This window comes from Pezoporus occidentalis, unplaced genomic scaffold (genome assembly GCF_034315485.1).
Source record: "Pezoporus occidentalis ecotype Australia unplaced genomic scaffold, CSIRO_AGI_Poc_V1 ctg65, whole genome shotgun sequence".
Lineage (NCBI taxonomy): Eukaryota > Metazoa > Chordata > Aves > Psittaciformes > Psittacidae > Pezoporus > Pezoporus occidentalis.
The window spans coordinates 3,103,956-3,114,851 of record NW_026915998.1 but is presented as its reverse complement, the minus strand read 5'-3'; the positions used below and the strand labels follow the sequence as shown (position 1 = coordinate 3,114,851).

Below are 10,896 nucleotides of genomic sequence, written 5' to 3'. Positions count from 1 at the left end.
CAGGTATCACCCATGATGAGCACAGGGACAATGGGACCATGGGGACATGGTGTGGCACGTGGGGACACAGTGGACGCACAATCCTTCGCTGCTTATTCCTGCACCTGAGCACCGTGGGATGGAAAACCAAGAGTAAGGAGTCAGTGTGAGCAAGATTCCTGTTCGGGGCTCTCGCTAGCTCCCATCGTGCTCAGAGGAGCTTTACTTGCTGCAGCAGTGCTTGTCATCCCCATTCATGGGGAACCAACGGGAAAGGACTTAAAGTTTGTGCATCAGCGTTCACCATGTCCGAGTGCTCGAGGACACGGAACCCAGCGGAACCCCCACAGAACCCCACTGAACCTCCATAGAACCCAGGGGAACTCTCACGGAAGCTCTATGGAACCTCATGGAACCCCCATGAAACCCCATAGAACCCAACGGAACCGAACTCTCACGGAACCCAACGGAACACAACAGAACCCGTCACCTGGCAACGGGAGACTATAAATGCCCTGCAGAGCACAAGCTGCCAGGGCGAGAGACAAGAGAAGCTGCCCTGCGAGAGAGCAGAAAGAGGTGGGTGCCGATCCCATCCTTCGGGGCTTACAGGAATGACCCAGAACACCTCAAGCAGCCTCACCGGAGCCGCTGCATTGGTCAGCGCCGTGCAAGTGCCGCTGGCTCAGCCGCAGCCAAGAGCTCCGGGGCCTGAAACCCTGGCATCTGCCTTGACTCTTTTAGGGAGAGCAAGGGCCTGTGGGGAGGGGACAGGGGGGAATGGCTTTAACCTGCCAGAGGGGACACTGAGGTGAAACCTGAGGCAGAAGTTCTTCCCTGGGAGGCTGGCGGGACACCAAAACGGGTTGAACGCAGAAGCTGGGCCTGCCCCATCCCTGCACTAGTGGAAGGTGTCCCTGCCTCCTGCTTGCAACTGGATGAGCTCTAAGGTCCCTTCCAACCCAAACCGTTCCATGATCCCCAATCCCCCAAATCACACCCAAATCACCCACTGACAGGGACTTGCTGGTACTTTCTACAGTAACGGAGGCGCTGAGAAAGGAGACGCTGGGCGCATGGACACAAGGATGCAGGATGGGCACGAAACCTAGGGAAAAACATGGCATTTTCCTGGGCGCTTGGACTTTTCCAGTGCCACTTGAGGAATTCCTAGGCCATTTCAGAATTTCATAGAGTCACAGAATAGGGTTGGAAAGGACCTTAAGCTCATCCAGTTCCAAGTCCCCTGCCATGGGCAGGGACACCTCACACTAAACCAGGTCACCCGAGGCTCTGCCCAAGCTGCCCCTGAACACCGCCAGGGATGGAGCATTCACAGCTTCCCTGGGCAACCCATTCCAGTGCCTCACCACCCTCACAGGAAAGAATCGACTGGGTTTATTATGCTTCCAGCACTCAGAGGCCATCCCAAGCTTGCTTCTCTGTGTTCGCAGGCACCTCCAAGTTGTTCCACTCCTTTCCTGCCATGAGCAGGGATTCAATGGTTTATTTGGATTTGTTTTGTCTAGGTGTCCTGTGTGAGAAAGAGCCCCAGTGACCATAAGAACAGCCTTCCTCTTCCTCCTCCAAAGCCACGAGCGATTCCATCCAGCTCTTTGGGGCTGTGTTAGGTACGAAAACCCTCATGCCTGCACTCAACGGGTAGTAGGACGGGAGGGGGCTCCACAGACCTGTGGTCGTGTCCCCCGAGGGGGGGACATCCATGGGGTCCATCTCCTGAAGCTTCCAAGCACAAAGGGTGAAAGGAGGGAAATTTGGGGTGGCAGCTGGTGATTTGCAGCGGTGAGGATGTGCTGAAGGCTCAAGGCCCGTCTTGGCAGAAGGACTGCAATGTTGAGCGGGTTTTCCTCTCTTCCAGGTGGGATGGACTCCGCAGACTCTGGGCTCTGCCTGATGGAAGATGTCACCAGCACTGGGCCGTGAGTGATTGGACCGCACCAGGAATACCACAAACCTTAGGGAAAGGGGCGCTGAGGGAACCACTGCTGTGGGGTCAGCGTGTGGTCGCTGCAAGTGCCACGGGCCGGGCAGGGCTCTCGGTGCCCACCGCCCACAATGACGTTGCCTCCAAACACCCGGGGCCGTTGCGGTGCAATCCCAGCTTTGGTCCCGAGCCGAGCACTGCAAAAACCATTCCCAGATGTCCTTTTCCATCCACGCTCGTGGCCTCAGCTCTTCTTTCCCCGCTCACTCTTAGGCTCAAAGCGAAGCTCCTGCCTCCGCTCAGGGTTTGAGGACAGTGATGCATCTCTTCACCTCTCGCCTTCCTCACCTCCTCTTTCTCCTTACTGCAGGCACATTAACATCGGCGCCCAGTATCAGGCAGAGATCCCAGAGTTTCGGGATCCCTCCCGCTTGCCAATGGAGGAGGAAGAGGACAAAGCCTGGCTCGTCTGGGACCCTTCAACACCGGATCGAGGTTTCTTTAACGCTTTTCTTCCAAAGAACCCCCGAGATGTTCCTCCCGTCACCCCCTTGGTTGCACAGAACCTTGACTTTCTCTTCCCGCTCTGCTTGCAGTGACCGAGCTCCTCAACCTAGCGAGGTCCAGCGACGTGCCGCGCGCCAAGACCACCTTAGAGCGTGCAATGCACTGCCTGCACGAGGCGCGCGGCAACGTCCTGGTAAGAGCGGCTCTTGGGGCGTCATTAACGACGCTCTGGGACGGCCTTTGTGTCCCTGGGGCGAGCTGGAGGCGCTCCCAGGTCTCTGCTCCATGCGCTGCAATCTGGGCTCTTAGCTCAAGGGACCGGTTCTCGGTGCCACAGCCGCGTTAAGGGCCGGTGGAGCACGGACCTGCCTCGGCATGGGAATCATTCCCACACCTTCCCGCAGCCCAGGAGATCCTGGAGCGCTCTCACCAAGCGCTGACCGGGCTGAGCAATGTCTTTTTCCACTCACTTCCACAGGAGGCTCTGGAGCTGCTGCGCCAGGGGGGTCCCCAGCCAAATCAAGACCATCCGCTGGCTGGCTACCATTATACAGGTAACCTCCAGCGTGGGGCTCTGGCCTTGCACAGCTGCTCTCTGAAGGAGCAGAGATGTCAATAGGGCACCGAGGAGCTGTGCTGACATCTCTCTGCCTGCGCTCATCTCCTCTTTCACACCTTGGGGATCCTTCCCAGGTATGGACACGTGGACCCCCCTGGAGCAGCAGCTCTTTGACATCGCCTTCCGCAAACACAACACCGATTTCCACAAACTGCAGCAGGAGGTAAAGCCGCTGGATGCATTTGTTGTACGTGTGTGCCTTCAGGGTTTGCCTCCGGCATCGCCCTCACAGACTGCTTCTCTTCTGCTCACAACAGATTCCAACTAAGACCGTAGCGCAGTGCGTGGAATATTATTTTACCTGGAAGAAGAAGATCAGACTCGGCCACAAAACCGTTGTGATCAGGGGAGGAAAGACCAAAAGGCTGCTAGAGGAGCTGGAGGAGCCTGAACACAAGGTGCTCAGTTATTCCCCACTTGCAACTCTGGGGCAGCAAAGGGCGACTCCACTCCCGCCGCTCAAAATTACCCCAATTTTCTGCTGAGCTGCCTGTCCTCACCATCCCATTAAAGCATTTGGGCTCACTGGTGTTCAGAGGATCTCACCAGGGCAGGCTCGGCTTGACAGCTGCGTTTGTGCTGGATGGAACACGGTCCCATGTGCACGGGCCCTTCCCAGAGATCTGAAGATCCATTTCCCCTTCAGCTCTCCACCTGTTGGGAAGAGAAAGAACAAGAAGGAATATAGCAATAAACTCTCTCTGGTTTACAGACCGTTTGCAGCCCCAGGACGAGGCGCCGTGTTCTGCCCCATCAGAACCTACCACCAAAGGGGCAGAACCGGCGCCAGGCTCCACACCAGCCCAGCGGCGGCAGTGACGGGAGTGGATTTGCCTGCCCCCAATGCCACAGGTGACTCTGGATTTAGCTGCTTCTGGAAACGAGCTGATTTGGGCTAAAATGGAAACTTCCTGAGTGGGGAGGCGGAGCTCAGGATTCCCCTCGGCCTTCCCATGCCTTCCCAACCACCTTCCACCCCCTCCATGCGCTTTGTTTAAACGCTCACCTGCCCAAATCCCCAGCAACAGAAACTCGGCAGCTTGGCTTGAGGCTGATGGTGGAATTGTCAAGAGGAATTACAAATCCCTGCGTGTTTTCCAATTTCCAGGCTCTTTAACACCGCTCGGGGCAGGAACTCCCATCTCAAGGTCCACCGCCGCCAGAAAAAACACCCCACTCCTGCGCTGAGCTCCTCCACCAGCACTGAAATACCACCTGAGGGCAGCAGCCTCCTGGTAGTCTTAGGTCCCCTCCCATCCTTATTTCCCTAGTTCTTCTTATTGTTATTCTTGTTGATGCTATCGTTCCTGTTAGTCCAGCTCAGTTTTCCATTATCCTTTAGGTGTTGTTATTGTTAGTTGTTGTTATTAGTAGCGATAGGATTTAGGTATACCTTAGGAGATAGTAATAGGATTATTGTATGTTAGACAGAATTCTTGTTATTAAGATTAGTATTACGTTGACCTCCAGCTGTTATTATTATTTATTATTATTATACCATCACACGTTATTGGTGAGTACTGGGGTTATCAGTACTACGCCCCTGGACGTCAGTCAATAAACTCTATCACTCTCAAGTCTTTGGGTTTCCCATTCTTACTGGGGGCAGGGGCTGGCAGTGGCGCTGACACTGAAATCCTCACCCCTGCACTATTCCCCATTCCTGTCCAGTGCCTGAGCACCAAAATCAGTCCAATGGAGTCTCGGCGTTCACCACGGCAAAAATTCCCCCTCCCCAGACTCTTCGGCTTTAAGAGGGCAAAACGCACGCCAGGATGCGCTCACACTGGTCAAAGTTGTGTAAAAACCATCTTCTGAAACAACAAAGCGCAGACCCAGTGACTCTCAGTTTCCCCCAGAAAGGTTCTCAGAACATTTTGGGGGTCCTAATTACTCCCAGAGTCTTTTGAGGGGCTCCCTGTTACTCCCAGTTGACCCCCACAGGTTCCCAGTATCCCCCAGGGGTTCCCAGTATCCCCCAGGGGCTACCTCGTTGCCTTCACAAGGCTCTGGCATGCTCCCAGTTCCCCTTAAGGGGCTTCCAGGCACCCCCAGGGCTTGCCTAGTGGTCCCAGGTCTCCAAAGCAGACCTCAGGCATCGCTCATGATCACCATGGTCGCCATGTCTACGTATCCCTCCATGCACTGGTAGATGTCCCCGTACCACGCGATGGCCGCAAGGCCGAGGACTCCAATAGCCCCGAGCAGGTCATCTGCAGATTTCCACCTCATTCCCCAACAGAAGGCTCCTGCTAAAACTGTGCTTTCAGGCTTCAAACTCCTGCCACCATCAAAACAACTTGACAGTAACGGGAGAGTAAAACCATTGCAGAGGTTTTGGAGAAGCAATAAGTGAAGAGCGAGGATAAAACTGAGAGGCTAAATCAAACCAACGGGAGAAACCATCCCAGGGGAATAGAAAAGGGCACCCGTGGAGGTGCCTGTCCTGTGGGAACGAGAGGACCAAGCTCGGACTCAGGGGGATGGATGTGCCATAGGGATGTTTGGAGCAACGGCCGTGGTGCCCGTGGGCAGCATCGGCTCTTTTATTTTCATTTCATCCAGCCCCAAGCACTCCTACAGCCTGAGCCTGAGGCTGCCTTCCTCTGCTTCCAGGAGCAGGTACCTCCATTAGAGAGGTGCTGAGGTGGGAGCCAACAGAGGTGCTGCCCCTTCCTGCAAACACTTACAAAGCAACCCAAAAAGCTGCCTTATCCACCCTCAGCGTTGTCCTGCTCCACTCCTTCAATGCAGATGGAAGCTCTGGCAAAGGTTAGGAGCCCCTGTGCTATCAGCAGTATCCTGCTTTCCTTGCACTTCTCACCCATCCTCCTCGCCCTCCTGGTTGCTTCCCATTCTGCTTCCAGTGCGGAGGGGAAATGAAAACACCATCAATCATCACTGGGTAGAGAAATGCCAGCCTCTTCTTGGGACAGCTTCATCACCTTGCACCTTCATTTCCTCACCATCACAGGCCTGCTCTGTAGAGATTCCCTCATTCTGAGACATTTCAAGCCAGCAGTTGGTGTTTTACAGGAGCAGAACACCCTGCACACAAAAGGTTCCTTGCAGCCCTTCATGGGGATCCCAAACACACACCTTGCACCAGCCTTTCACCACCTGGCTGGCGCTGGCAACAGCCTTGGGCCAGCAGCCCTTGGGATGAGAATCCTCACTGCTGGTTCTTCCATTATGCTGAAGCTTTGCACTTTTCCAGCCCTCTTCACTGTCGTGCTTGCAGTGACTGTGACCTTGCTGGCCACTGCCAACCTGGCAGAAGCAATTTCCCCATCACAACAGTCATCAAACTGCATCTGCTTATGAAAAGAAATACATCCAAGTCCTTAAAGACTACAAAAAGAAGAACCCCAGCTGCCCTGCTGTCTCATTTGCTTATAGAAGTACTTGCAGGCACTTGAGATCTCATCTTGCAAGGTGTAACCCAAATGAGAACTAAAGGCTGCAGGCACCACAAGCAGCCCTTGAAATGATCCTGACCATCCAGCTCCCTACAAGTACTGTCAGCTCCTCCCTGCTGGATTATCCTGCTCAAGATTTTCAGAACATAACACACAAGGAAGCACCAACATGGAATCACTCAGCATATACAACCACAGAGCAACTTAGAGATCCCCATCTGCCTCACTTGTCCAACCCAGATTCACCCCCCTGCAAGTGAAGGGCCAGCTCTGGTCACATGCAGACTTCTCATCCCATCTCCCAGCTCTGCCTGGAACACTTTGCTCCTGAGCACCGACAAGAAGAAACGCCACAAAGCAGAACCACCCACCTGGAGTACTAAGGCAGGCAGGTATCAGAGGGTGAGACAGCACTGTAATGCCTAGAAATAGCCAAACCCACTTTTCCAGCATACGTGTGTGAGTCATAAAACATGGCACTAGAATGAATTTCAAATGCCACATCAATGTTCAAACACAAGATTTTCTCTGTCCTTTCATAATGCTCAAACAATACACGTCTGGCTTGCAGAAAGTTGGCATTTAAGTTGCAAGGATATAACTAAAACCCCAGGCTTTTACCCAAAATGACAGAATAGAAATAGCAATCGCATTTTCAGTTTCTGTCAGGTGAGAATTTCCCCTCCTGTAGGGGCTGTGAATGGCTGCAGTTTGTTAGAGCTGCTGCAGCAAGGCTGGAGAGCGGCTACCTTCTCTCAACCGTTTCCATAGAGCAACAAAAGCTTTTGGAGAAGGAATCCCTCGGGGGCGATGAACTTCATCTGACAAACACCTACATGAAGAAGTGCAACTAAACCCAAGTGCCTCTTCCCCAGTGTTTGCAATGTGGGAACAGTCACAAAGGTTGGGGGTTCTAAACCTGAACCTGCTCCATCTGCCCCAGGCAAAGGGGGTCAGGAGGCAGAGAGAGCTGGGCTCAGTGCCGCTCAACAGCATCTTCACAAACCTTGCTTGGGACTACACCACACATCCCTGTAGTTCCAACCCCCCCAGAGCTCTCATTTCCCCACTCCACCTACACTATGGGAGATGAAGCCCTTGCTATGAAGAACCGAATCTCTCTGCCCTTTCCCAAATCACAGCGTTTGTGCAAGCACCTCAACCCAGACAAGTACTTTAGGGCTGCTGCTACCTACTCGAGTTGTAACTGAGCACGTCAGGGAGCGACATCAATCAAAGAACAGAAACATGACTCCAACTTCAAAACCACAGAAAAACCCTTTCAAACAAGCTGGCACAAACTTCCTTATGTACTGGGCACTGAAGAGGGTTAAATCTGAGCTTACACTGGAAGAAGGTCTGCCACATTGAGAATTAAAACTCAGCACAGACAGAGGTGTCAATGAAACAAACCCAAATCACAGAACCCCAGACTGCCTCGTGCTGGAAGGAACTTAAAGCTCATCCAATTCCAACTGCCTGCCACAGGGACTTAGAAAATGGTTCTATTAGGACTTGTTAACATGTGTGTATCTTTAACAACCACACAATCTCCACTCTTTCTTTCTGCCGAAACAGAACAAAGGACAGTGCTTAAACCATCTTCTCTGGCATCGAGTTTGGTTACAGAATATGCAAGGCTTTCAGCGTTTTCCCTCCGCACTTTATCACCTCTCTTACAGACAGGGCAATCTAACCCAAAGGTTCTACAAAGATAAATGTAGACTTTGCCTCCACTGACAGAAACACTCCAGAAAAATCTTACTGACAGGAAAAGTTTCAGAGCGCTTCAGCAGACAGAACGAGGGAGGGGCACCCATGGATGGGGCTCATTTTAAAGAGACAGCCTTTATTTAAAGGACTTTGCTTTGCAGCTCTTACAAAGTAAACATTACAATACTTTTTTTCCCCCCACAAATAAATGAAAACATTTCAAATTTCAAAGGCAATCCCATCGACTGATGGATATTTTGAAAGGCAAAAGAAATCTCCAACAGAAACAGGCAGCTCCATGAGAACGAGACTGCAAACATTCTGCTCTGTCACTCCAGCTCCTTAAGAAAAAGAAAACTAAGAAACAAAAAGGACGTTTTGCACCCAGGCTTTCCTTTACAGCAGTAAGGCAACTCCAGGAGATCTGAACGAGCTCCTTGGAGATTACAGATACTGCAACTGGCTGCTCCTCATGCTTTCTAACACCCAAAAGGTGCAACGATCCCTTAATCACAATCACATTTCATGCATTAAAAGAGAAAACTTCAATTACAGCTTTTAAAAATATTACTAATAGACTTCCCTATCATAAAAGGTTTGACATTTACAGTACTTGGAACTATTTCAGTTCTGGGTTTAAGCAATTTGCCACTTCAAGAGCTCCGCTCTGGAGCTCACAAACAGCACAACCCAACCAGGGGCAGCAAGAGTCAGTACAAAGTGCAAATCCCAATCGAGAGTGCAGAACTGCACTAGTTGTTTCCATCTCTAAAATAGAAATGAACAGGACGAGCTCTTATATCGTGCAGACAATACATTATAGTAAGCACAGGACAACGGGGGCATTGCACAATTTTAGCTGGCGTACCAGAGTTAAAACCTGTGCCTTTTCCCTCTTCCCCCTCACTGTCCCACCCAATGTCTGCTGGGTCTGGTGAGACCCAGATGAAGAACTGACTTAGAATTAAAGCTGACCTCTTGTTAACCTCCAAGGTCTCTCTTCTCTAACATAACCAAACAAATGCACTTCTTTCCTGCAGACAACTGGTAACCTAAGGAGCTTTCCCAAACTTATTTCAGAGCTCACAGGAGATGTGCTGCCTCAATTCTGCGGGCAGCAAAATAACTTCTAGTTTCCTAAGAGCTCCAAAACACTCTCCTGCTGCTGGAGGGCTTGCTCTCACCACAGCATTACCAAGGGAACATTTGCACATGAAGCACCATTTACAGAGGACGGAGGGTGATGTGAGGAACCTTCCCTTCCTTCCTCCTCCCTGCTTTTAAATGCACAAAAACATACAGAAAGAATTACCTCTACTCAAATCTCTGAAGTATTCACTGTCATCTAGAACATATCCCACAACCGATTTGTTTGGCACTTCAAACCCAACAACTGAGAAATACCATAAGCCACCACTATGTCAGAAAAGAACTTCCTAGAGTTCACTGGACCTTTTTACAGAGGCAGTGGGGAATGCTATAGGGATGTAAGCGTCCCCACTCATTTCAGTTCTTCCACTCAAGTACCCTCAGATTAACATTTGAGCTCTTTCAAAAGTCTAATTTACCTTGCTGATTTATTTTAACAACTAAAGCAAAATTAAATGGATGCACTTACTGGTTCCCGCCCGGCAGCACGGTGCAGGAAAGGTTCCCACAGGCACAATGAAGAGGCAGGTTCCATCGCCAGCTCCTTCAAAACTAAAGATGTGCAAGTCCAATGGGACTTTCTGTGAAGGCCTGCGAAAGTGAGCACGGAATAATGTAAGTATCAGACCCACAGTTATCGCAGGGAGACCAACACTTCACCTTTCAGGAACCGCCTGCATGGAGGCTGCTATTGCAACTTGCAGGCAATTGCCTGACACGCAGGAATATACTGTGACTGCTAAAGCACATCTTAGGGGCTGATCCCTGGTACAGAGAGCAGCAGAGAGCAACTCTGCAAACTCTGTTCTTTCTGGAGTCACTTCAGGTTACAGAAACAGGTAGTTTGGGGTTCGTTTGAAAGACTCCTGAGCACAGGCAAGATGGGTGGTTTTCTCTCCCTAGCTGCAATGAGGGTCTGTAAGGAAAATAGAGAGATGAATTGTGTAAGTCAAAGAAAAAGCTGTGTGCGCCTCTGGAAAAATTAAGGTGATGTTTACTGTCTACTTGGCCTCACAATACAGGGATAAAACAGTGGCCCAGCCTTCTTGTCTCTTCTTTCAGAGCTCACATATCCTGCACTGAACAGGTTGCACAGATGGCAAAGCAAGTCACCTGCTGCAAGATGCTCATTTTATCCAATGAAGGGGTTTGTGTGGAACAGCTGGGAGGAAACAAAGTTCCAACAGATGGCATACTGAATAAATGAACATTCAAGCACAAGAAAGAACACTGAGTGAGCCAGATTTTCCTGTGCAGGGGCAGAAGGAAGAAGTTAGATGCTCTTTTTCTCTCTTGCCGCAGAAAATACATGGACTCAGTCAGAGATCAATATGATCAGACAAAAGCCGTTTATTACAAAGCCTTAACCCCTTAAATACTATTTCTTACATGCACTTACAGTGATTTGGCATATTATGATTGGATGCATGTCTTGAAGACCCTCTGCAACTAGCATATAATTGGTTAAGCACAGGTGTGGGAACTTGACCTCGAAAGCTTGCCAACAGTCCACAGTTCTCATAACTCAGTCAATTCCAGCTTCTTCTTATCTTGCTTGCTTGAGC

General features: G+C 50.8%; 1 protein-coding gene across 1 annotated transcript; it reads left to right on the top strand.

The window, feature by feature from the left end:
* Positions 1-2,517: 2,517 nt before the first annotated feature.
* On the top strand, positions 2,518-3,370 carry LOC134174995 (zinc finger protein 541-like). Its single transcript, XM_062640409.1, has 3 exons — positions 2,518-2,624; positions 2,910-2,985; positions 3,125-3,370. Exons 1-3 carry the CDS (start codon positions 2,589-2,591, stop codon positions 3,316-3,318), a joined length of 306 nt encoding a protein of 101 aa, XP_062496393.1. The 5' UTR covers positions 2,518-2,588; the 3' UTR covers positions 3,319-3,370.
* The last annotated feature ends 7,526 nt before the right edge of the window (positions 3,371-10,896 follow it).